The sequence below is a fragment of the Poecilia mexicana genome, unplaced genomic scaffold (assembly GCF_051168715.1).
Source record: "Poecilia mexicana isolate PSO_F unplaced genomic scaffold, ASM5116871v1 scaffold_17, whole genome shotgun sequence".
NCBI classification, from domain to species: domain Eukaryota; kingdom Metazoa; phylum Chordata; class Actinopteri; order Cyprinodontiformes; family Poeciliidae; genus Poecilia; species Poecilia mexicana.
Window position 1 is genome coordinate 21,412,158 of NW_028263386.1, and position 27,436 is coordinate 21,439,593.

General features: G+C 39.9%; 2 protein-coding genes across 4 annotated transcripts; both read left to right on the plus strand.

The window, feature by feature from the left end:
• The first annotated feature begins 325 nt into the window (after positions 1 to 325).
• xirp1 (xin actin binding repeat containing 1) lies at positions 326 to 21,901 on the plus strand. 3 transcript variants are annotated; one of them, XM_015002209.2, is made up of 8 exons: positions 326 to 844; positions 1,331 to 1,475; positions 1,558 to 1,612; positions 2,312 to 2,602; positions 6,473 to 6,551; positions 12,497 to 12,648; positions 12,800 to 12,844; positions 14,672 to 21,901. In XM_015002209.2, exons 1-8 carry the CDS (start codon positions 718 to 720, stop codon positions 21,539 to 21,541), a joined length of 7,764 nt encoding a protein of 2,587 aa, XP_014857695.2. In that variant the 5' UTR covers positions 326 to 717; the 3' UTR covers positions 21,542 to 21,901. The 3 variants fall into 3 exon arrangements, with proteins under 3 accessions (XP_014857695.2, XP_014857696.2, XP_087870732.1); XM_015002210.2 differs by lacking the exon at positions 326 to 844 and having other exon boundaries at positions 1,351 to 1,475; positions 12,803 to 12,844; XM_088014606.1 differs by lacking the exons at positions 326 to 844; positions 1,331 to 1,475; positions 1,558 to 1,612; positions 2,312 to 2,602; positions 6,473 to 6,551 and having other exon boundaries at positions 12,502 to 12,648; positions 12,803 to 12,844.
• On the plus strand, positions 21,901 to 27,079 carry LOC148154813 (uncharacterized). Its single transcript, XM_088014830.1, has 3 exons — positions 21,901 to 21,909; positions 22,640 to 22,770; positions 22,891 to 27,079. Exons 1-3 carry the CDS (start codon positions 21,901 to 21,903, stop codon positions 26,723 to 26,725), a joined length of 3,975 nt encoding a protein of 1,324 aa, XP_087870956.1. The 3' UTR covers positions 26,726 to 27,079.
• Positions 27,080 to 27,436: the final 357 nt, after the last annotated feature.

The following is a 27,436-nucleotide window of genomic DNA, read 5'->3' on the forward strand; positions in this document are numbered from 1 at the left end:
CCCCTTGTACCATGCCTTGTTTCAACTATAGGGTCCGGACCCTCGGATATTCAGAGACGATAGCTTCCTTTTTCCACATCCTCCACTGCCATTGCTAAAACTACAAAAGTGCTACAATCCTAAAACAATGCAGGAAATCAACATCATCGTTCATGACTTCTCCTGTTTGCTGACTGGATCAGTAGCAATGCTACCAGAGGAATCCAAGTCAGAGGTAGAAAGCCCAGATTGAGCTGTAAAGCGAGATAATTGCACAGGAGGGCAGTGGCCAGGACAGCTGGCTGTGATTTTCTTCAACATGGACATAGAAGCTAATCAGAGTTTACCTAAATTCAATTGAGAATCTGAGACAAGACTTAAAAAGTGATGACCCCAGACACTGACATAGTTGGCATTGCAGAAAATTAATAGGCAAAGTTGTAAGTCTGCAGATGTGTAAAACTAGTAAACACGCACCACCAAACGACTAGCAGCTCTAATTGCAGGAAGTATTCAAACGCACACCACACTTTTCAGGTTAGTAATTGCAAAGAACCTTGAAAACCATTGCTTTGTTCTTCCTTTTCACAATTATTAGTCACTTCTACGCTCTATTACACAAAATGTTCTGATGTTTGTGATTGTGGCGACAAAATGTGGATCAGATAAATTCATCAGGTGATGCTGTAATAAAAAAAAAAAAGTAATTTCCGTATGTTCCTGTATCACAAGGTGTGAATGGACTTTGGCCACCAGAAATTGCTGTGTCTTGTGAGAGATGCTCCAAAAGGCACAAACCAGACAGAAGGACAGCGATACGCAAGTGGCTGCCTCGTCTTCTTCTTTCTCATCTTCCTCTCCTCAGGTATGAGCTTTTTGTTTGATTTGTCAGATAATTGTTGTGTCATAAGTGGTATTGTAGCTGCATGCCCCTAGAAATTAATTTATACAGAACTTCTAAGGAGTTATGTAAATGTTTTTTATTTATTTATTTATTTAAAGCAGCATGGAGCTTTATCTTTACTGAACTTACTCACACCAAGTTTTTGGAAAGACTAAATAATTTGCTGTTTGTGCAGCGAGATGCAGGGAGATCCTGCAGCTTGGTTTGCAGTAGAAGTGACCAAGTTTGTAAACATTAATGGAGTCATATGACAGTCAGTCTCAGCCTGTTACAAAGTAACTCCAGTAAAGTTAAACCTCAGCTTTATGATTGATTGCTCAGTGATTTTGGGGGGGATTTTCATTCAAGCAATCAATCAAAATGATATTGATCAGCTTTAAATGTATCAGTGCGTTGTTTGGCATGATCGGTAGTAAAATGTCTGAACTCTTCTTTCCTCATTGGCAGCTGTTGGTAGAGACGCTGCGATGGAGACGTTTAGCCTGAGGAGAACTCAGTCCCTCAAGAGTCTCTCCGGGACTCAGCAACGATCATGGGTCGCATCATCGACAGCAAACTGGAACAGGAAGTCTGTCTCCCAGCTGGTGCAGCAGTAAGTCCACACTCGGCGAAGACATTCATACAATCCAGCAAATGTCAAAAAATTAATTTGCCTATTTCCCCCCACCCAACAGTTACCAAAGCTGTGCAGACCTAAGGAGTCCAGAAAAAGCAGACCAAGTATTTGAGGTAGGGCTCAAACAATTAATCGGATTAATCGATTATTGAAATTATTGTCAACTAATTTAATAAACAATTAATCGAGAATAGATTCTAAGTCTATACTCCAACTAATGGAGTATAGACTTAAAAAAAGCCCATTTGCTAAAAGAACAACACCTTCAAACAGTAATTAAGCCAAAATTTTGAAAAAGATATATACATCTCACGTAAAAGATTAAAAAAAACTTGTCTGTAAGAAACTTCCAGTCAAAACATCTCATAAGGGCCACAGCTTGACTCTGTATTGATTTTCAGTCAAGCAGAAAAGCTTGAACTTTTCACATGTTGTTGTTCAAAGTATTGAGCTGCGGATGCATCTTTTATTACCAAAGATCAAGTGTTCACTAAAGGAATGCTATGTTAAAATAAACATTTTTATGCAGTAAAATGTTTATTTTGTCATTTAATTAATTCATTGAATTATTTGCCATTCTAATGTATTCCTAATATTGAATAAAAAAGCTTAAGTGATTAAGTTGAAAATCACCAGAATGTGCCAATTTATCTGATCCAATTAATCGATTGTCACAATTATCAATAGAATAATCGATTACTAAAATTAGCTGCAGCCCTAATTTGAGGCTAGACTCTCATTATTGCGACAAAAAAAAAAAAAAAAACACACACACACAGAAAAAACACCTGAAAATCATTGCGTGTCTTCAGGAGTCGGTACCCTGTGTGGACAGTCGTTGGAAGAGGCTGGACAGCAGGGACTCTGGGAGCTTCTGGACTAATCTGTCCAGGAGTCGCTCCATGGACTTCCTCCCGCAGAAAGAGACCTCCGGCACGAGAGCTTTGCGGGCGCTGTTCGAGTCCAAGGCCAGCCTGCAGCAGGACTACCACAGCAGCCTCGTGCTGAACTCCCCGTCCACAAGCGTCGCTAAAGCAGCTGGAGACTGTCCTCTGCAGGACTGGAGGAGCTACAACACCTCTCCGAAGGAAAATACAATTCAGGTAAGAGACGAGAACATATGGAACTGGCCAACAAAGTAGTGCCTGCCTATTATGCTCCCTGAAAGAGGTTAGGTTAGGTCAGGCCTATGGGCTATACAAAACATGTTTACTATTTTTTCATTTTCACGAAATCATTCTTGGATAACAAGATTTTAGTCTGCTCAGTTCTGCCTGTTTTATAGTGTCTTATCACTTTAAATCCAAATCAGCTGCTTCTGGCCACGCCCCCCATATCGACGTTTACACTGACACAAAATGGCTGCAAACTCAATTATACAACGGTACATCTTTGAAAAGCTCTATAGAGCCTCCTGCATAACCAACAAGAACGCAGCAAGTTTTTTTTCTAAACAGTAAGTCAATAACAAAACACTTGTCTTTTCAAGCAGCCATTGTACAGCAGTAAAAACCAGGTTACCAAACGGTCTTGCGTTGCTAGGTCGGGGTTGCTAGGTAACAGCGCAGTGCCTATCGAATGTAACTCAACAATCGGGAGGTTTTTGAAACGACTCATTTTCCAGGCACCAAAAACAAACTTTTTGACAAATAACAGCAAAGCCTGCGTAGGTGTGAGCGGCCATCTGCCACGACCGACTCCGTCTTTGACATGACAGAGCAGACACACAGGGTTAAACACAGAAGGACAGCGACAGGTGCATCATCTATAGAAAGAGAACATGAAGTTATGGGCAGCAGTAGGTCAGCGGTCAGTCCCCAGGAAGGTGTCACAGCTCAAAAGAAACACCAGGCAAAAACACAGAAAGAGCATGAAGCTAACATCAGAAATAACAACAAAATTGGAGAGTAGTAGGAGACTGTGGGTCTGCCAACAAAAGAACCAAAAAGGACTCGTTCTTTGATCATGGATGCAATAAGAAACTGTCTTTTTACGAGTTTTTTTTTTCATAAGTTGTATTGCAAAATCCACTTTTAATATCTAGAACATGCTTTTAAAAGTAGCTAACTTCAAACTATGCTACCTAAAAAAAATTCAGAAAAGGCTGACCTCATTCTACAATATTGCGTTTCTTTCTTTTCTAATAGAGCATTCATGTAGTTCTAAAGTGACTTTTAGTGTACTTTTGTTAGCTTTCATAATGACACATTTTATGTAGCACATATTTAGTAAATAGTTTTTTGCAGCTCCAGGCAAGTTTTATTTTGTAGCATCAGGGGCAAAAATGTCTCTTTGGGATTGAAAATGTTGCTGAACCCTAGATTAGGATAGTCTAAGCCAGTGGTTCCCAAACTTTTTCTTCTGCGCCCCCCCCCCAGTGGTTTCCAAACATTTTTCTGCGCCCCCCTATGGATTACTACGGAGCCCCTAAGGGGACATGGAGAAAAAAAAAAAAGGAAAGAAATCCCGACTTATTATCGCGAGATCCCGAGAAACTAAGTCGAGATCTCGAGATCCCGACTTATTATCGCGAGATCCCGACTTATTATCTCGAGATCCCGACTTATTATCTCGAGATCCCGACTTATTATCTCGAGATCCCGAGAAAATAAGTCGGGATCTCGAGATCTCGAGATAATAAGTCGGGATCTTGAGATCTTGACTTAGTTTCTCGGGATCTCGAGATAATAAGTCGGGATCTCGAGATAATAAGTCGGGATCTCGAGATCTTGACTTAGTTTCTCGGGATCTCGAGATAATAAGTCGGGATCTCGCGATAATAAGTCAGGATCTCGCGATAATAAGTCGAGATTTCTTTCCTTTTTTTTTTTCTCCATGTCCCCTTAGGGGCTCCGTAGATTACAAATGGCTGTCTGGTTGAAACCATAGACATAATATAAGGATAGACGCCTCATGCCCCGCTGTCGCCTATTGTCGCTGACGAGATTTAGGGCGGCCATCTTGGAGCGGTATACCACTCTACTCGGTCCTATGTGTTTAACAGGCACAGTGACGGATCAGCGCATTTAATCGATCATAACACGCTTTTTTGTTACTGGAAACCTTATTCAAACAGATATCAAAGCTACATTTATAAACAATTGTATTATTTAAGTATGTTATTTAAGTTATTTAAGTATTTAAATATGCTTAGTGGCTAAAACAATAGAATAGGAATGGAATATTCTGATATTGATGTATAAAGAGCATATTACAAAGCACACAGCCGTTCATAATTTATTTAATAAATTATTTAGTAATATCAATACATATTTAAATAACTATACAACACAAATAAAGATTCATAATGGCACAAATAAATAATTAATACTGAATTATATATATATATATATATATATATATATATATATATATATATATGTTTATATATATATATGTTTATATATGTTTATATATATATATGTTTATATATATATATATATATATATATATATATATATAATTTTTTTTTATAAAATAAAAAAATATATATATATATATATATATATATATATATATATATATATATTTTTTTTTTTTTTTTTTTTTTTTTTGCCGACTTCTAGCTTCAGAGATTCAGCAGTTGAGATTAAGTCCAAAATCTGATGAGATCCATCCTGCTGCAGTGAATTCGTCTCTCTTTATAGATTTCTCCCTCTTCTTCCTCACATCGTGTCTTTATGAAACTTTCAAAACAAAAACGGAAGATTTGGGATGTATCTTACTAGTGAAAGAATTACATATAAATAATAGTCTTTACCACCTGTGTAAACTTTGCTGGTGAATGTTATAACACATAAGTTTTATAATATGTGTTATATTGTTTCATTTCTAATGCTCTTGTGTCATATAATCTAAGTCAATGTTAGAGAATAATTAATATTTTTAGATGTACAGAATCTCAGTTAGTCTTCATAGCGGGGCTGAACCCGTATTACACCGGGTTCAGATACCAGCTAGGCGAGATACCAGCTAATATTAGCTGGTATCTCGCCGGTGGACATAAATACAGTAAAGTAATATTCTAATATATAATATAATCACAATATATACACAATAATATGTCCATCTTACTTGTGAAATGCTGTCTGTGGAGCCCTCACATCAATAATCCATAGATCCGAACAATAATATCCCTCAGAGCTGAGGCATCGTCTATTGTTTTGATTGAGGAAAGTAGGAGTTTATACCGCTCTAAGATGGCCGCCGTATTTCCTGCGCCGGAGCAGCCAATGCGGCGTCTACCCTTATATTATGTCTATGGTTGAAACGACGCGTGTGAGGGGTGGGGGGAGGGCAGAATCGACTTTTTGGGGGGCAAAATGAATGTACGTTAAGCTTAAGGTTCTGTATTGATATTAGCTAGTCATCTTTTAGCTAACATTACCTGCATCCAACAGCTTTACTCAACTCAGTCGATTAGTTTGGAGGGAAAAACTGTGAAAAGTTCTTTACGTTTTGCTGGTTTGCTGCCGTGATTCTAACACAAACCTACGTAGCTCCGCACAGCAGCAGCAGGTCTCCTTCACTGCTGCACAGGTGTAAACCCAGCGCGAGCGTCGTAGCGCTCATGTTGCGTTTAAAGGCGGCTAGGAAAAATTAAACATTAACTGTTGATAAAAGTGACAGAGGACACAAATATGGGAAGTGTGGAAGCCTCTACTGTATCGAATTGACATAGGAATAACAGAGAGTTGGCCATTCTAAGGGCATACAGCGCATACAGTGTTCATGTTTTTTTTTTTTTTTTTTCTTTTTTTTTTTTTTTATCCAGACGGCTTCCCGCGCCACCCCTGCAATGACACGGCGCCCCCCATAGGGGGCGCGCCCCACAGTTTGGGAACCTCTGGTCTAAGCCACTCTAACTATAAGTTTTATAAAAAACAAAAGCTTTAGGCTTAGTCTTAATAGTAGACAGGAAGTGAGATCAGAACATGAATGGCAGATTAACTACACTTCTTGTCCACCTACAGAGAACGACCCAGGTGGACGGTCGAAAGGCTCCGAATGGCCTCCCAGAGAGCTACAGACACACGTCCAGACACACACACGGTGAGCGGAGCCATTTCATATTGTGTGTATCCTCACTGACATCTAAGAAGACTGGCGGGATCCGTGTCTGAACCCCCTGAAAACCATGATCAACATGCATACCTGGGTGTGTCAGTGTGCAACCAGCTGCCCCTTCCTTTAAAATACAGTTAATGTGTCTCTTCTTGGAAATATGGGAGCACAACAGCGCTTTAATATCTAGACTTACTCAGCGTATCAGATAGATCTATGTTTAGATTCCAGCAAATATGTCACAATCCACCTTAGTGAGATTTAAAGTGTCATGGGGTGAATCTTGAAAAAGGTTGTTGAGCGGTGACCCCTGGGCTGTTTTCATAGGGAAGGGGAAAAAGCTAAATAAAGACAAGGATGTTGTGGTGTAGGTACATAGCTATGTGTCCTGCACACAGGCTCAAGATAGGAGTGAGCCCATCGCTGGCAGCTCTGTCCCTCATGCAGACCTTGGCCCTGTAAGCAGTGGAGCTGATACTGCTTAGGCACTCTGACGTCTTCGCCATGCGATGTTGGTAGTATGAGTAAGGTAGTGGGCATTTAAAGGCATGATGTGCTGTCTGAAAAACAAAAACATAAAAACTTTGGGATGTTAAAAATTCTTACCAAAAACAGGAGAAAGGTATCCTTATTCAGGACCTGCTGAAAGTATTCAGGATGTTTATTTTATCTATTTTTATCAATGATCCACTTTTAACATTTTTCACAAGTTCTTTTAACTATTCCTTTTTTCCCCCAGGTTTGTTAGCGTAATGATTTGAATTAGCTACAGACTTACAATGGCCTAGTCAGTCGTTAACAAAAATACAATTCAATTCCATTCAAAAATAATCTATTGATCCAAAAGGGAAAATAAATGTCGCTGTAACTCATATTAATTAAAAAATACTCAAAGAGTTATTGTAGATGGTGATGGAAGCTCTCCTGTAGCAGTCTGTGTTACAGCGAATTTGAAGAAGACTGATTAAAAAACACTGTTTTTCTATAACGTCTTTGAAATTCATATTGCTCTCCATCCCAGCCAACTAAGCTTGATCTATTTTGTAAAGAATAACGTATAAAAATTCTACCTTTAGATCTGGAAGGCTGATAGACTTTCAGCTATAACTGCATCAAAAGCTGATTCTACAAAGAGTCGACTTGGGGTGGCATTGTGTTGATGTGTCACATACAATCCTAATAAAATACGTTAAAACTTTTGAACCTAATGTGATAAAATGTAACAAAACTCATATGAGTATTTGTGCAAGGCCCTGATTATGTCGGACTGTTAGTAGCCTCGACCACTCGGCCAAAATAGAGCCTTCCGTGACTTCCTGTGTGTTATTTTAACATGCTCCCCCCATGCCATGCACCACAAACACACACACACACACACACACACACACACACACACACACACACACACACACACACACACACACACGGTCCCACCCAGCGCCCGTAATAGTGGGTGACAATGTAGCTGTGGGAAAGGGAGGTGGTGGGGTGTCCCAGTCTATCAGTGACCAACAGGGGTGACTGAGTCAGGCCCGTAGCAGCAGCAAGCCCACTGTCCCAAAATAGCCAAAGTTCTAACGCTGGGACAGATAAAAATCAGCTGTCCTCGAGAGGTCAGGGCTAGAAAGGTTCAGTCAGCGGCTCGCAGGAAGAGAGGAGACAGGCTGGGCGACACGTCGCAGGAGCTTGAGCGTTTAGATAGCAGAGACACACGGGGAGGTAACGGCGAACAAGGCTGGACGGTGTTTCTGTAAGTATACGTTCAACTAGACTGGTTGGGGGATGATGATACACAGATGTGAATATGTAGCAAAAGAAATATAAAAGAAAATATCTTACCATTTGTGTTTTTGTTGTTTGGCCCAGGTGATGATGAAATATTTAGTGGGAAGCTGATTTGTCCGATTTCTAATGTATGTTTTGTTGTATTTGACCAGCAAATAAGGATTTATGTCTCTCAGTCTATGAACCATATAAGACATGCAAATGCAGAATTTTGTCTTTAATAAGTTAATGATTATTCTACTCCACCTATTTATCAATACAAAGACTGGCATTAATTCAGATGGGGTCTTTCAGTTTATTATTTAATCCTGATGATACTGATCAACGTTTTGTGGCTAAACTAGAATCTCTGGTTGTTGTAAAACTTTTACCTGATTCTAATCTCTATCTACTGTAGCTATCAGTAGGAGCTGTAGCATAAGAAGATAATTGGACAATGCAGGAAAATATTTTTTCTTTCCTTCCTTTGTTGAACTGTCATGAATTACTTTTTGGAAGAAGCAATGTCATGCTGCTGCGTGAGAGCATTGCCTGTAAAATGGGGTTTCCTATAATTTTAAAAGAAGAAAAACATTTTGTCATTATTGACAGTTTAAGCTATCTTTAACATCGCACAATAGCAATTAGCCCAGCTAGCATGCTTAAAATGCTAGCTGTGTTTGTCGCCTTGAGAATGGAGAATGTAGCTACCGACAATTTCTATTTCCACAAAAACAACGAAACAGGGCAATTCGGCTGTTCAGTATCGAGCCTTCCTGTTTTCTGTTGAAAGTCTTGCTCTCTCACAGCTCGAATAAGCTGTAGACATGTAGAAAGTACAATTTCCCTTTAAATTTACCGCTTCTTCCAAACACATGTTAAGCACCTCGCTATCTTTGAATCCTCATCCCTCAGTAGCAGCTTTCACACTGAAGAGTGTTTCTGTTTTGGCTGCTTTGCAGTACTCATTAATAACCATTCACATCTAAATGTTTTAGGTCGTGGCTTTCTGTTGATGTCCATTTACTGTCCCAACCAGCAGGTTGATGTTATTGACAAGTTTTGGACCAGTTGGTCACAGAGTTGGGTCGTAACTAGTTACATTTAGTCAGCTACATTTACTTGAGTAACTTTTTGGAAAAGTTATAGGAATGTTTTTATTAAGCTGTACTTTTTACTTTTACTTAAGTAATTTTATTATGACGCATCACAATTTTTACTTCAGTAAAATTTCTGGATTCTCTACCCACTATGAGTAAGTTCACTGAATGAAGAACAAACATGTTTTAACCAAAAACTCACCACAGACTCAGACACACATCTGCAGTTTTTGTCAAATTTTTATCCTTTATCTTTATATCGAAAGAAATTCATTTGGAAAAATGTTTCTTTTGCCTCATTTTGTTATTTTTGCAATCATGTCACCTATATGAAACTTTCCACATAACTTTTTATTTTATTCCGTATGATGATGACATTTTTAAATGATCGATGTTTTGAACAGTTAATACATGAGTAGACTTTTTTTTACCAAATAATTTTATAGTCTTACAAATTTTTTTAGTCTTTTACTTATATTTAAGTGAAAATATGTTGAAGCAGTGCTACTCTACTTGGCTACTCTTCCCACCTCTGGTTGGTCAACATTCATGGCCCAATTAGGCTGAAAACTGCAGATTTTGTTCATTATTTGTAGATATTACCTTAAAGTAAGAATAGTAAAACCCAACTTTGCTTATATTGATGGGATCTACACAGTGATATGTTATGTATGTGCTAATTAGAGAGTGAGGAATCCCTTCAACAGGAGCAGGGTTTTTTTTTTCCTTAGTGTTAAGGATTTTACTGCAGTCTGTGAATGTGGCAACAATCCTGAACAGCTGAAGGCGGGTAAGGTGGTGAAGAACAAATAGCTACTGCATTTCACCGCCATTTGCACAGCTGCCAGTGGTCAACACCCACCCATCAATGTGCCACTAATAGCTCCTTTCCATTCCCGGGGAAATGGATGTAAAAATGTGGGAATCACGTAGAACGTGCTCAGATTTCCTAAAGCCATCAGCCTTTTAATCTGTATTGATTTGACACCAAGATGTTTTGTGAACACACCGGCAATGGGTGACCTCAGAGTTTGGTGGACCAGGATTTCAACACGCAAGGCCTTCGGTGACTTCATTCTTTCTGTCCACTCATGTATGAAAACGCTTTAAGTCCAGGCTCGTGAGAGGCGCCAGGTCGCGGGTCCATCCTTTTGTCCTGTGAGGGCTTAATGGGTGACATGCGAGGTGTGTTTCAATCTGGCCATTAGTTACACATGGGTGGTCTGTGCAGCACCCCCAGTTGTTGGACTTTAAACTTACGATGATGTTTGATCTGTTTCATTTAGTTAATATCGTTGTTATAAACACTTAAAGGTAACACTTTGAATCCAGATTTTTGAAGTAAGTTTCTGCTGAGTGTAGTTTATGCTAGTTTTAGGGAGCTTTGTGCTGTTGTCACATTTGCATTCAACAGTTTATTAGACAGAAGCTAATAATTATTTATGCAGGAAGTGAAGATAGGAGGTGGTGCGCATCCAAACATTGTACTGTGAGAAATATATAATGAAACATCTGAAGCAGTTCCAGTTAGAGTACAGATATACCAGAAACTAAAGCAGCATAAAAAGCAATAAAATACACTGGATTACTTTTATATCCAGTGTATCCAGAAATTGTACTCAAGTAAGAGTAGCATTACTTTAACATATCGTTATTCTTGTAAAAATAAAAAGCAGCTGTCCAAGAAATTACTCAAGTATTTGGTAAAAAAAAAAAAAAGGGCTCCTCATGTCCTGAGTAACTGATCAATTTACATTATCAGATGGACCGAAATATAAAGTTATGTGGAAATGTTAAAGTGAAAATAATTTATATAAATAGCATAAGTAAGAAAAAATAAACTCAGACAAAAGGCAAAGTTTTTACCAAATCAATTTCATTCAATATAAAACTTGTGAAATTTACAGGTGTGTGTCTGTGCCTGGCAATGTTTTGGTTAAAACTAGATTCTGGACATCTTCATTCAGGGAAATTAGTCACAGTATCCACAATTTTACTCAAGTAAGAGAAGCAATACTTCATAAAAAATTACTCAAGTAAAAGTAAAAAGTACAATGCCAAAAAAATACTCTTAGAAGTACATTTTATTCCCAAAAAGTTACTTAAATAAATGTAACTAGTTACTACCGAACTCAGATCCATGGTCTGTTAATATAATATATAATTCATCCTCCTTAAATAACCCCAAAAAAGCATATTTGACAGTTTTCTAAAGGTTCATAAATTAGGTTTGCATGGGCCGAGATCTTTCAAGACATTGGAAGTACATTCTGGTCTCTGCCCCCATCAAACCAGTTTTAGCTTCAGGCTCCAGGTCCAACTAAACTGGATTCATGTTAAGCAAAGAAGCCAAGAGAAGTGTCCACTGCAGACAGGATATTACTGCTCATAGCTTTTTGCAGGACTTCTCCTAGAAAAGCTTAAATATCCGTTTATCTCAGTTTGTTATACTTTTTCTTAAAGCGACAGGTTACAAAATTCACTTATTGTGTTTTTAAAAAACTGAAGCTCTCATTGTAAACTTGCAACATCTTCAGGTGCAAAAACACGACTAAAATCATTTCTGGGATTCTTTCGAGGTCGAGCCATTGCATTCCTTGGGTCAGGTGCTAAACGTTTGACGGCAGAGAGCGCACACTGAAAAATGTGCAAACATTCTGGGTCACTCCAGCTGAGCTAGCAGTTGTTTTTTGTCCCTCCTGAGCTCCATAGACAGTCCATGGCATGCAGTCCGGTTAGGGTCTCAGGCAGCAGGAACGCTGCACAGGCATATTTAGGATCAAAGTCTTTAGAAGAAGATTTGCTTATTAAGAAATATTTTCACTAAATGATGCAGAATGCACAAGCTTTTGTGAGTCCATCTGAAGCTGCAGGAGAGATAAGATGGATGCCGTTGTCGCCATGACACCGTGAGGGGAATCCAAAAATAAAACCTGTCATCATGAAACGTCTCACAGACCAGAGACACAGACCGTCGCCTGAGTTTTATCCAACTTTTAAAATGGACATCTAAACATCTAAACACCTTAATTCAAGATGAAAATAAAGTTGATTTTTTTTTCTCTGCAGATGATAAATATAATCCATCACTGAGCAGAGGAGGCACTTCAACAGGACAATCCAGAGATAGGATATCTACTTCCTCCTCAGTCAAAGACAGACTGGCTCTATATCTGTCGAGAACAGCAGCCATTGACTCGGTGGGCGGCTCAGAACAGCCAGTGAGTTCCTGACATGCTTCTCATTCCTCCTCATATAACAAGGGCACTGGCTCCAGGAGAGACTCATTAGAACAACACAATCATTTTTAAAATACACGTTTGGCTCACATTTATTGTGTTTTACTATCCTGAGTTGTTTGTTTGTGTTCAGCAGGAACTCAGAGGAACTCCACGAACGAAGGCTAAAACCAGCAAGGTAGTTTGTCGTTTAATTCGCATCCCTTATTCAGTAGTATGTTTCCTCACTAATGTGTGCTGTGTTTTTTCCTCATGACATGTTAAACAACTTAAGAATAAAAAAATATATATTATTTAATACAAAAGAAAATTAGAAAAGGTTTTTAATCACAAAGCATGTATGGTAGCTTTGTTATTTTGCACAGGAAAGAAATATTATTTAATAAAAACGCAAAGTTAATCTGAAACGTAAAACCTTGAAAAGGACCATTTTCATATTTGGAGATTTTTTTTAAATCAAATTTTACATTCTAACTGTACTTATCTGTCTTTTTGCAAAACCTAAAAGTACAGAAAATACATTTGAATTAAAGGTAAAATTAAACAAGCATGTTAATGAACCAAATATCATAAATAGGTAATTATATAACAGAAGTTTTCAACTGACTTATGTAGTTTTATTAAATAGACATGATACTAAAACAGAAGACAGTAGGTTACCCTTGAAATTTTATGAAAATGAAATTAAAATGAAAAACTGTCATAAATTACATGGAGAGATAAAAAAAGAAAACCTTTTTGTCAAACATTTGCGTTGGATCAGATATGGATTGATTTGAATTTGGTTTCCATATCAGTGAGCTTTCCTTGTTAATCTATTAAATAAAATGTGGGAGAAGCATACATCATTTAGTGCACTGGTGTGAAACTGAAGACCCGGGGCCAAATCTGGCCAGCCATAACTTTTTATGTGGCCCTCTGGACTCCACATTACATCAATAAGTCTGCAAAATTCACACAAGATCAACAAATTTGCATATGTTTTTCTAATTTTACTGCAAATTTTCTCAAAATTGGTCAAAAACATTGGATTGAAGGAACTGCTGCCTCAGCCTTCAAGTTATAGTCTGCAACTGACATGGGGAATAATAAGAAGTCACATTCAACATCACATATTAGCACAATTATCGTAAAAATTCCTTACAAACATTTCTAAATTGGCAAAAAATAAAAATCTGTAATTTTGATTGCAAAAGACCCCACTAAAATAAATCACAAAATGATGGAGGAACAGCTATTTATTGATATTTTAATAGTTTAATTAGTTTTGTCAATATATTCTGGCACAACCGGCCCTTTAAGAACATTTAGATTTGATATGATCCAAAATGAAAATGACTTTGACACCCCTGAGTTATTGCATTTAAGCCAAAAATATTTTATTCCCTCTGCAAATATAGATTTGCCATAATTTTTATCCGACCAAAAAGTTTGATGTCTGACTGGAAATGAAACCGGCATCTATCAAAAGATATCAAAGTAAGAGGTGTCTTAAGAAGAAAAAAGAAAAAACACATGATTTATCTTTGATTGAGAGCTCTATAGTCTTTAAGGTTGGAAGGACTTGATGTCATCACCCTAATCTTTAGCTCACTCCTTGGATTCTAGGTCAGGTTCAGTCAGAAGAAACATGTTGGTAACATGAAGAGATTAGCCGCCAGGCCTATATATTATTTCAGGCTTAACTATACAAAAAAGAAAAGGAAAAAAAACAAAACAAAAAATTTCTATTTTGGTCTCAAAATCTCACATATGGCTTACCTCCTGTAAGTCATATCTAATGATCTGGATGTGTGTAAACTGTGCCTACTAACAACTGTTGAGTCTTTTTTTAACTTTGGTGTGATAGAAGATGGTTTGCTGTGAAAAACTACATATAAACATAATAAAAGGTAAAGTATGGCTTCCATAACTACATATATATTCTCAATATATATATTTGTAATACAGTTTTTGACGATTATAATCCTTATGCTGTTCCTTCTGTCTTTTTATGTATTTCAAGATGGCTGATGCAGAAAGGAAAATCACAGTTTCACAACCATTTCATGAGGAAGATGACTTGCCTCCTCCTCCACCTCCTCCTGTCCCACCCAGACCCTTCGACTATGAAGGGCCAATGACTCTGAGTAGCCTCCCTTTGCCTCCACCTAAAGAAACCTTCTCCACGTTCTACCAGCAACGGCAGAAGAGTGAGCTGAAGAGGCTCTACAAACACATTCACCCCAACCTGCGAGCAAGTCTCGACGACGCTGTCGATGATGAGATAATGCAAGCAGTGCAGGCAGAAAACACTCAGGCACTAGACGCAGCATATCAGGGAGAAGTTCAGTCCATGAGGTGGATCTTTGAGAACTGGACTCTCGACAATATCGGAGATCCTCACGAAACGAAGAAACTCTTGGATACAGAGGAATTAAAAGGCGGAGATGTCAGAAGTACCTCAACAATGTTTGAGCACATTGACGGCACCCAACACATGGCGACAAAAAGACAAATGTCCGTCAGAGGGGATGTGAGAACGTCCACCTGGTTGTTTGAAACCCAACCTTTAGATGCTCTCAGTAAATCCAAAGCTGGCGAAGGTGAACTGGTAGAGGCCCTTCTGAAAGAACCCATTCAGTCTGGCGATGTAAGAGGGACTCGACTTCTTTTTGAGTCCAGACCACTGAGCGACTTGGGCCGATGCAATTCCATTGAAGACCGTAGTGTCCTGAAACTGAAATCTGAGCTTCAGGAGCAGAGAGGCGATGTCAGGAAAACCTTGAAGCTGTTTGAGACAGAACCTTGCTGCGCCATCAGAGACAACAGCGGCAATATCCACGAGATTAAATCCATCTGTAGGGAGGAGATCAATAGTGGCAAACTCAACACTGCCCGGTGGCTTTTTGAAACCCAGCCTTTGGACACGATCAACAAAGGAAGTGATGGAGTGAAAATCATCCGGGGTATATCTCTGGAGGAAGGGCACAGAGAAGGCGTCGACCAGAAAAGGTGGATGTTTGAAACTCAGTCGTTTGACACGATTACAGAAGTTTCAGGAGTAGATACGTTTCGTGGACTAGATGTGGGCAACTCAGGAGAAGCTAATGTTGTCAACAAAAAGAAGCTGTTTGAGATGCAACCCAGGGCAGCCCCAGGAGAAAACTCTCTGGAGAAAGAACCAATCATTGGGGGAGATGTCAAGTCTTCAATGTGGCTGTTTGAAACTCAGCCCATGCAGGCGCTCAGTGACAGCTGCGAAGCGGGGCGTCTGAAGAAAATCAGTCTGTCAGCTGAAGAACAAGGGGAAGTGAAAGGCAAAAAGCTCATGTTTGAAAATGTCAGCTTTCAAAAGAATACTTTGTTTAAAGAACAAGAGATTGAAAAGGGAGATGTGAAGGGGTTCAAGCAACTTTTTGAGACGATTCCCTTAAGTCAAATTGCTCAGCTGGAACAGCAGGTGGCTGAGAGGCAGGAAACCAACAAGGCAGTGACAGAGACCAGCCCTCTATATGCAATAAAAGATAGTTCTGGAAACCTTCATGAAGTCACAACAGTCAGCCGGGAGGAATTCATCAAGGGGAAAGTCAAAAACTACAAGTGGATGTTTGAGACCAAGCCTTTAGATCAGCTGGCAGATGGAAAAGATGTTGAGATTATCAAAGGCATCACCAGACAGGAGGACACTACAGGTGATGTTAAGACAGCAAAGTGGCTTTTTGAAACCCAGACCATTGATGGAATCCACTGCAAATTCAACAAAACAGAACAGAGCTCTTCAGCTGAACAGGAGCCTTGCAAAGGTGATGTCAAGACCTGCAAATGGTTATTTGAGACACAACCGATGGATATGTTGTATGACAAAATGGAAAAAACCAAGGATAAAGACGCTGTCGACACAGATGTCAAGTCTATGACTTGGCTTTTTGAGTCACAACCCTTGGACACCATCAGAGATGGTGAGCTGAACAGCTTGAAGCTGTGCAGCACTAAGAGGGATTCTGTCAAACCAGAGGTTGCTGTTCAGACAGTCAAGCATCTATTCGAAACAGAAACTTTGGATAGGATAAGAAAAGAGTCAGATGCAGAACAAAACTTAAGATGCATCAGCCAGGTCAACTTTCAGTCGGGAGATGTGTCACGTGTCAAGGAACTTTTTGAGTCCCAATCCCTTGATGAAATTGGGTCAGAAATCATGTCAACAGCTGAGGGACAGAAGCAAGGTGAACATGTTGAGAAAGGTTCAGTGCATAAAGCTACATGGATGTTTGAGAACTGTCCTATGAACCAGATTAATAGAGACCAAGATGAGCATGGAGTAAGCACGGAGGCAGTTGGAGTTCTTGAGACTGGAGATGTTCAGAACAAAAGGTTCATCTTCGAAACCTCTTCACTGGACAAAATCCAAAAGGAACCAATCGAGGAGAAGTCGGTGTCAGTGGAAGACCTTATGGGCAATGTTGATGTGAAATCCAGCACCATGATGTTTGAGTCCCTGCCTCTCTATGCCATCAGAGACAAAGAAGGGCAGTTTCATGAAGTGACCACTGTCAAAAAAGAAGAGGTCATGAGTGGCGACGTCAGAGGGGCGAGGTGGATGTTTGAGACGAAACCACTCGACGCCATCAAGGCGGAGAATGAAGTTTACGTGATTCGAGCTGTTACACAAGAAGACGTCAAGAAAGGGGATGTAAAATCAGCCAGATGGAAGTTTGAGACGCAACCTCTGGATTCCCTCACTGAACGAGATGAACCTCCTGTTTTGGTCACCGAAGACTTTGGAGGCAGTAGTGTCCAGCTGAATAAACAAATATTTGAATCTGAGCAGTCGAACAAGAAGTTTGTGAGAATGGTTAGTGTCACCGATGTGCAGCGGGGAGATGTGAGGACCTCCACCTGGCTTTTTGAGAATCAGACCCTCGACAGTCTGAAAGGCGAACCTCAGGAGCAGAGTCCAGTCAAAACAGTCCATAGAGAAGACAGCCAGAAGGGAGACGTGAAGCGCTGCACGTGGATGTTTGAGTCTCAGCCACTGGACAAGATCAAGGAGTCCGAAGATGCCTCAGCACAAGCCACCGAGGAGATACCGAAAGCTGATGTGAAATGCACTACCTGGCTGTTCGAGACCACGCCACTGGATAAAATCACTGCCAACAGTGTGGCTGACACGCTTTCATACTTGTATGAAATCAAATTTGTCCACTCCAGTGGCATAATAATAGAAGAAAACGAAAGGAGGCATGTCAACATGGCAAAATACCTCCTTGAATCCAGCAGAGGTGTGCAAATTCAAAAAGAGGACATTGTTGCTGGCAACATTAGAAACATCATGTTGCAACTTCTGCTCAAACCAACAATCAAACCGCAAGTTACTCTTCTGAGAGAAGTCGAAAAGGGTCAAATCAATACCACTGTGGTGGAGCTGCCGGTCTTTGAGTCAACGGCGACTGCAAACATTGAGCGAGATCGAAGGATACAGAACATTGCTCAGATGATAGATGACTTGCTTGTTCAGGACAAGGATTTCAAAAAGGGAATTATAATGCAAGAGTCTGGAGAGGAAAGAGGAGAAATGTCAGTTTTTTCTCTAATGTGCAATAGTGAGATCAAAACTGAGAGTCATGTCATGGAAAGGGGAGATGTGAAAACTACAATTGGAAATCTCTTGGCTACTGCCAATAATCAGAGAGCTGCAACATTGTGTAGAGTGGATGAAAATGAAAAGGGCAATGTGAATTTATACAAAAGCTGCATTGAAAAAGGAGACCTTGATTACTTGAAGAGTCTTCATACTGAGGAATCTGAATTTGAAGCTACTTGTGGCCTTTTGATGAAGGAGCAAGTTGAAACAGTTCAGGGGGGTGTGCAGGAAGCAAAGAGAAGCCTCTGCCAGCAAAAAGAGCAGGTCGAGAGAACCGTTTGTGATGTTTTGCCAGGAGATGTAAAGAACACCAAGAAGGTTTTCTCATCTGAGCCCTTTGTCAGTGTCGATTGCTGTATTCCGAGAGAAGAAATAATCCCAGGAGATGTGTCGTCAGCAAAGCAACAACTGGCTGCAAAGCAACCTGTGATTGTGGACAAAGAGGAAGTTGTACCTGGAGACATCAAGGCAACAATGGAGTCGTTAGAGCGTGCAAAACAGCAAAGCATGAGTGTGGAGAGGGAGATGATTAAACCTGGGACCATCTATGAAATGGACTTGTCAGCTCATGGTCCTGTGGACGAAGGAAGCCAACCACAGAAAGAAGTGATTGTATCTGGAGATGTGAGAGCAGCTAAAAAGTCCCTGGAAATGGCCAAGCAGCAAAGCATGCAGGTGGAGCGGGAGGTCATTGTTCCTGGAAAAATATACAATTTGGGGGTGTCGGTGCAGGAGGAAAGCTCTTCGACTGTGGCACAATCTACATGTTCGTCTTCCTCAAGATGCCAGCAAATCAAGACTTGTCCACAGGTCAGTGATGCAGAGAGGGATCAGGAAAGCCACATTGCCTTTGAAAATTGTCAACCAAGTGCAGTTGTAGTCAGCAATTGTGCCCAGCAAACAATGCCTTTATTTATAGGTTGTGATTTTAATGGTCAGACAACTGAAGATGAAATAGAAGAAGTCATTAGAGGAGATGTGAAGGCAGCCATTAGGTCTCTGCAGAGTGCAGCAACAGAGCAGAGGCTTGTAGATAAGGAAAATGTTGTGAGAGGAAATGTGCAGCTGGCTTTGGAATCTCTTGAGAAATCTAGTGTAAATGTATCCAAGGGAGACTATAAAGCTGCAATGATATACAGGAATTCAGGCAGGACATGCCTAGGGAAGAGCAAGACTGTTCACAATCAGTGTGTTGTGGTGCCTATTCCTTCTTCTGACACAACATTGTCTCCTTCAATTTCAGTAACCTGTGAAGGACAACCAAGGAACCCAACACAGTTTTCACCCCATAACCAATTAGCAAACGGACCCTCTATATTGCCCAGCTTGGAAAGAGTAACCTCACCTCCACTCATAGACAAGAGCAAGAAACCAAAGAATCAGAAGCCAGCATTACCACCAAAGCCACAGTGGATAACGGTGGAAGCAGCAAACACCTCACCCACATCTCCTCCCAAAGTTACCTGCCAAATTGACGACAACGTGAGTGCAGTGGTTTCTCCAAAACAAAACATGGAGTTTCCTATCCAATCTATAGACACGCCAAGTGAGGAAAGGAATGATGTAAGATTACAGAGAGATGGTGATGAAACACAAGGTTCACATTTGTCAAATAAAGATCAGCCAATGGACTCTAACATTCAGATGGATAACAAAAAGCTCCAAACGCCACTCACGGAGAGGAAATCCAACGTTCATCTGACAATGTCCAACAGTGACAAAATGCAAGTAGAAAGAAACGTGATCCAGAAAATAAATACAGCTGAGGAGATCCAGATGTGCATGAAAAATTATGCAGAAGATGGAAAACAGGAGATGAACATGAGCTTGAGGGCTGCTCTTAAGAACTTTGAAAAAAAGGACAAAGATGATTTGGACAAAAGAATTTTGCCGTCCAAAAAGGTTAAAGTGAGTTATAATAATAATAATAATAGTCAAACTGGCAATAATTTGCCTCAGCATTATGAACATGAGCTTAGCTTTCCCAGACATCAATGCAAGACTGAAGTGGAAACATCACAAACTAATTCGATAGGCGAAATAAATCATTCACAGCAAAATGACCTACCACAAAACAAGCAGGAACTCTGGGACAAGGTTGTTTTACGAGAGAAGAAAGTTCGAGAGACCGAGGAGGAGAGACGGCAAAGACTTTCAGTCCACAAAGATGAGATCATGAAAGAAAATGCGGAGACCGCCATGGAAATCTTTGATAATCTGAGGAAACGAGAAGAACTCAAAGGAATCCTGTCTCAGGTGCAGGAGATCGAAGGAGAGCCGTGCAGCGTAGATGCCACCTCCCTGAAGTCCTTATACAGCAATGTCCCTCCTTGGATGGTCGTGCCAAGAAATCCCAAGAAATGTAAAAAAGAAGAAAAGAAAGTCGCAGAATTACAGGATGATGATCTTGAAAGCATTTCCTCAGTTGAAAGTGCGTTTGAAGATCTGGAGAAAGCTAGTAAGGAGATAATGAAGCTGAAGGAGCAGACATTAGCCAAACTTGTTGACATTGAAGAAACGATCAAAAAGGCACTGTACTCTGTTTCCAATCTGAAATCTGAAGCTGACATTGCAGGTTTGTCGGGACTCTTTGATGAATCTTTGAAATCTGAGCAAAATTTTCAACCCGTAAATAGCATCAAGAAAATAAGCATAGTGTCGAGCAAGACCAAACCAAGTCCTAGAAAAGAGTCACCAGAAGAGACCCAAAATGCAAACAGTAAGCCACTTATCAGACAGTCCTTCTCTCAGTCTTCACCATCATTCATCTCCATTCGCTCTGCAAGGAAGCCTTCTGAGCAACAAAAACCAACCATGTCAACATTTAAACCAGACACAAAGAGTGCTCCGGGTGGCTGCCACGACGCAAAGCAAGATCTGGATTCCTCTGTTCAGGAGTCGCCAAGTAACGGTCCCAGTCAAGAACGCAAAGTCAGCGTGCTTGAAGTAAAGGCTGTTCCAGAGCAAAATACAGGAATAATTGGCACCAAGACCGTCAGCGAAACATATGAGGAGAGCGACAGCTTCGGCAACGTGTTTGTTTCTTCTGTGACTTCAACATTTGTAACCAATCAGCCCGACAGCAAAACGTCGGCTTTGTTTGAAGTAGTTGGAGGTCCTGCCAGGTACGAAGTGACGACATCGCCTTTAATGCAAAGATCCGGGCGTCCGTTCCAAGATAAAGTGTTGAGCAACGCCAGGCAGAATGGAACCGTGTTTGTAACATTCAGTCAACCAAAGCAAAAGAAATAAATAAGTGAATCAGTAAATTCAGGACATTTATTCCATTAGTGTGTGTATGTTGTATTTTCATGAAAGAATTTTGCCAAGTTTATTACAACAAAAATGTTAATTTTTAATAGCTAAACATTTGTTTATAGTTGTTTTAATTTTTTGTACTGTAACCACCTGATAAAGTACCTGTTATGTTTGTCTATTAAAACTAATAATAATTGTACTTTTTGATGTGAAAATCGTCAAATAAATTAAAGTTTGAAAAATGGTAAAAAGACTTTTTATACTCCATGCTAGATTTTGATTAGTTTCCAAACAAACAGTAGAATTCACCATAAAGCAATTATATCAAAAATGTTTATTAAAGTTTTCGCAGGATGGCGTGGGTGTGATTATTCAGCGTATTTTCTGTTAGTCAACATTAGTTGACTATTCAGGCTTTGCTTCCCACTTGTGGACACAGAAGCCAGGACAACAATTCTCAGGAACACTGGTTCTCAAAGGTTTGCAATGGAGGCCTTAGCGCTCAACTAAATAAATAAAATTATTAAATATAAATAAAAATAATTTTAAAAATGAGGAAAAAAATAATAAATGGAAACTAATTAATAAAACAAGATTTTAAATAAAATGGGAAATGAACTGACAGTGACAATGTTAAATTAATATTGTTGAAAATTATAAATATTAATTTTTGTTGGGAAAGCTCTTATTTTTTGGATGCAATAAATAAGAACATTTATTGGTAATTTTGGTAGGATCCATCCTCCATATTAGATGGTTCCAAATACGTACTGGCCATGTCACAGAATGAAAAAGACTAAGATATTTAGGGATGTGATATTTATCCTTTACATTTTAACAGGTATTATGCCGTGTAAGGCAAAAAAAAAACAAAAAAAAAACTTAAATGCTACAAAGGATCCTTAAAAACAAAACTTTAAACGCCAAACTATTTTAATCAGTAACAAACAGGACACATCACAAATCTCAAGATCAGCTCGATAAGAACTGCACAAACTACATTTTTCTAATCAAATAAATCTAGAAAAAAGGCCAAACATAAACATGCAACATAACTTTACTGTAAAAGAAATTATGTTTTCGCCATCACAGTTCCAGTCACCTGCCAAGGAGATGTGTTCTGCCTGCTTGACACCGGTGTACCCGGTGGAAAGAATGGTGGTCAACAAGCTAATCCTGCACCACAACTGTTTCTGCTGTAAGCACTGCAAGAAGAAGCTCAGGTGAGACACATCTTACTATAAACCTGTTAAAAAGAATCCTCTACAAACCTTTATAGCTGGCCGTCACACAAGTAGCAACCAGAGTAAAAAGGACAAAAAAAAAAACAAACATTAAACAATTTTTTGTTTGCATTGCAGCACTCACAACTATTCATCTCTTTATGGAGAATTCTACTGCATCTCCCACTACCAGCAGTTGTTTAAGAGAAAGGGGAACTACGAAGGATTTGGGCATACACAACATAAAGACCGCTGGCTTCACAAAAATAAAGGAACAGATGAGCCCGATGCCAAAACCACGTCCAAAATGACCAAAAACAACATAAAAACATCTGCTGAGCTGCTCAGTGTGACAGCTAGCATAAACGAGCTTGAGCATAAGAGTGTTGCTGATGTAAAGGGGAAGCTGAAGGTAAGATGGCCTCCAGAGAGGAACATTACCAGGGCTAGTCCAACACAGCCGACAAATGCACCAGTGCTGAAAAATAAGGTGCATGATGCTGGCAAACCGGCGACCGTCGGTGAATCACAGCGTTGGAGGAGTGAGAAACCTGACTATAGGAGAGAAATGACAAACACAGCAGGGAATGGACAATCTAAGACAGTAAATCTGATCTCAGCTAAGAAGTCGCTCTCTGAAAAACCAGCATCAGTGAAGGATTCAACAAAAGCAGCCCAAATCTCCATCCCTCCAACAGAGCGTGAAGTTCCTTTGCGGACCTCTGTGAAAAACCAAATAGCAGTTCAGACAAGAGTGGTGACCCTTTCAAAACTGAACAATAGTCCAGTTTCTAACAAGCTGGAAACCTCTCAAAATAAAGTTCGAAAATCTGTCCGATTTGCTCAGAAGGTTAACGTGGCTTTGTGCGACCAGTCTAGCCAGATCGGCTCTGGAGCTGAATCTGAAAACTCCCCAGAGCAATCGAAGCAAAGCCTTACAAGTAGCTCCCAGGATGAAACAGAGACCAATTACATGAAAGTGGATTCTTTAAACAGTGGACTTGAAGAACGTAATGGAACCCCTGAGATGACTCTACGTCAAGACAATGGAGACCCAACAACTGAACCAAACCAGGAGTCCAATGTTGATGTGGAGACCAGGCAAAAAATTCCACAAATGGATGATGCAACTCTGACAGAAGATGTGGAGGAAGTTAAAGACTCACTTGATTGTCAAAGTCACACAGAAATATCCAGTTTGACTGAAGATAAAACACAACAACATGAACCATCTGAGAAACCAGATGTTGCTTCAATGGGTCAGGTCAGCAAATGTGGTTCTGAGGATCTGAATGGTCCACAAAATCCTGCGGGACATGTGATCGAAGAGGAGGCCAGTCTTGTAATGAATGAAAACCAGTTGGCAACAACCAGTTCGAACAGTGAGAAAGAAAACACTGCAGTTCAGAAGAAGGCTCTACCAAGAACAAACTCAAAAACCAAACTAGGATCCTTGTCCAAAGGAAGGAGTCCTTTGACGAAGCTGTTTACATCAACTGGTAATGACAAAGCAACAAGAGCAGAACCAAAGGATGCAAAGAAAACTGATGTGAAACCTGGTGGTGGACTGTTTGGAAGACTGTTTCAATCATCCTCTGACACAACAAAAACACCTGCACAGCCAGAGAAACATACCAAAACCAATACCGCTAATGAGACAGCAGAGATGGAACAACAGACTAAGACAGAAGAGAATCAGGAGAAGGAGAACATTTCTGAAGTTGCACCTTTGGAAACAGAAGCTGCAAATCAGACAAGCTCAGTGCTTTCTGAGGAAACTATCAGCACATCTATAGATTCGGTCAACTTGTCCCAGGAATCCATCAAAGAAACCAATGAGGATCTGCCAACTAGAGAGAAAATTGAAGTAAACCCAGCTGATCATGAATCAGACTTAAATATCACTGTAGCTACAGATCAGTCTGTAAGTGACCCAGAAAAACAACCTGAAATCCTCCTGACTGACATGAATTTACTGAACCCAGACCCAGAAGAATCAGTCATTCAATCGACACCTGAAGGAAGGAGTGATGAGCTTTTAACTCATCCTGTTGTTGGTGATAACTTCAGAGAAGTTGCACCTTTGGAAACAGAAGCTGAAAATCGGACAAGCGCAGTGCTTTCTGAGGAAACTATCCGCACATCTATAGATTCGGTCAACTTGTCCCAGGAATCCATCAAAGAAACCAATGAGGATCTGCCAACTAGAGAGAAAATTGAAGTAAACCCAGCTGATCATGAATCAGACTTAAATATCACTGTAGCTACAGATCAGTCTGTAAGTGATCCAGAAAAACAACCTGAAATCCTCCTGACTGACATGAATTTACTGAACCCAGACCCAGAAGAATCAGTCATTCAATCGACACCTGAAGGAAGGAGTGATGAGCTTTTAACTCATCCTGTTGTTGGTGATAACTTCAGAGAAGTTGCACCTTTGGAAACAGAAGCTGAAAATCGGACAAGCGCAGTGCTTTCTGAGGAAACTATCCGCACATCTATAGATTCGGTCAACTTGTCCCAGGAATCCATCAAAGAAACCAATGAGGATCTGCCAACTAGAGAGAAAATTGAAGTAAACCCAGCTGATCATGAATCAGACTTAAATATCACTGTAGCTACAGATCAGTCTGTAAGTGACCCAGAAAAACAACCTGAAATCCTCCTGACTGACATGAATTTACTGAACCCAGACACAGAAGAATCAGTCATTCAATCGACACCTGAAGGAAGGAATGGTGAGCTTTTAACTCATCCTGTTGTTGGTGATAACTTCAGAGAAGTTGCACCTTTGGAAACAGAAGCTGGAAATCAGACAAGCGCAGTGCTTTCTGAGGAAACTATCAGCACATCTATAGATTCAGTCAACTTGTCCCAGGAATCCATCAAAGAAACCAATGAGGATCTGCCAACTAGACAGAAAATTGAAGAAAACCCAGCTGATCAAGAGTCAGACTTAAATATCACTGTAGCTACAGATCAGTCTGTAAGTGATCCAGAGAAACAACCTGAAATCCTCCTGACTGACATGAATTTACTGAACCCAGACCCAGAAGAATCAGTCATTCAATCAACACCTGAAGGAAGGAGTGATGAGCTTTTAACTCATCCTGTTGTTGGTGATAACTTCGGAGAAGTTGTGAGTTCAACCCATGTGGGTGAAGAATCCATACAGATAAGTACCCACGAATTTCCTCCAAATTCAGACAAACTGCTTGACGCACCTGATGAAACGGGAGGAAACCTGATCAGTGAAACACTTTTCAGCTCCAGTGCTGAAAACTCACAAGATCAGACCAACTTCTTTGATTTATCTGAGAGCTTCAGCCTTGCAGGTTCCTCCTCTCTGAATGCCTCAGCTGAGACTTCTGCAGCTCTTCCTCATGATTTCAGCTTGATAGACACTCAGCCACTGTCAGGTGAAACAGAGGCTTCCCTCGTAATGACAGATCCACCACCTGACCCCGACTCAGCATCTGTAAAGCAAGAAGACAACGAGGACCCTTTCAGTGGAGTCAACCAAACAAATGACCAGATTGCTGACTTCGACATATTCGGCTCAAGCAACGATCTCTTCTCTCAGCCTTTACTTTTTGATGCGCCCCACACAAATGGAGCAGAAGTTTCCACAAATCAATTTTCTGCCTTTCCTGATGACATCTTTGGAGTTAGCCATACCTCAGACAGCACAGTTCTGTTTCCAGTGCAGCCAAACAACTTCAACGTTTCTAACTCATTGAACGATTTGCTCGGACCTGACGCATCGTCTACTGTGGCTCCTCCCACTCAAATAGATCTTTTTGCTGGAGACATTTTTGGCACAGGTGAACAGTTACTCCCCATAGCTGAACCAAGCAATACTGATGTGTTTGGAGATAGTTTGTTGGTCTCTGAAGGTAACAACACTGAGCAGAAATCAGAAAGCAGCAGCTGGATGGACGATTTGCTTGGTTAATGTCGGGCTTTTGTTTTAACTTCTGTTTACATATCCGACTCTGGCAAACCAGTGGATACACATTATAAAGAAATCAACTGTGTCTTAACCAAATTATATATTTTTACCAAATTCAATCAGGTTAGAATTTTTTTGTTTGATAAATACTCTTTCAATAAAGAACAATTTATGTACATAGTATATTATGGATAACGTCAAATGATTTGCAGGAAGATTTTTTTTTGTTAATAGACACGAATATAAGAAAGATTTAAGAGAAGATATATGAAAATGTATCTTGTAAATGAATAGTCCTTTCTCTGAATGTATTCATCAGTGATTTGTGGAATAAACTTTCAAATGTATGGACTACGACATGATTGAGTCATTTTCTATGTTTAATGTAAACAGGATATATTTACCTTTTTTTGGGTAGGAAATATGTATTTATGTCCAGGTAAAATAAAGATAAAACAAAAAAGAAAATCTAATCTGCGTGATAAAGGCAGCCCATATTCCCATGGACTGCAATAACAGGCTCTATCTTGCTGAAAAGCTGCGGCCCCCCGATGGCCATTCGTGGAAATGCAGGACTGATGGGGGATTTCCTCCCCACCCCCACCAAGAATTTTTTTCGGCATAAGTGTACGGAAGAGGATTAGGGCCACTGAAAAAAGAAAAAAAAATCTGACTTTTTTTCTCAGAATTCTGAGATTAAAGTCAGAACTGTTT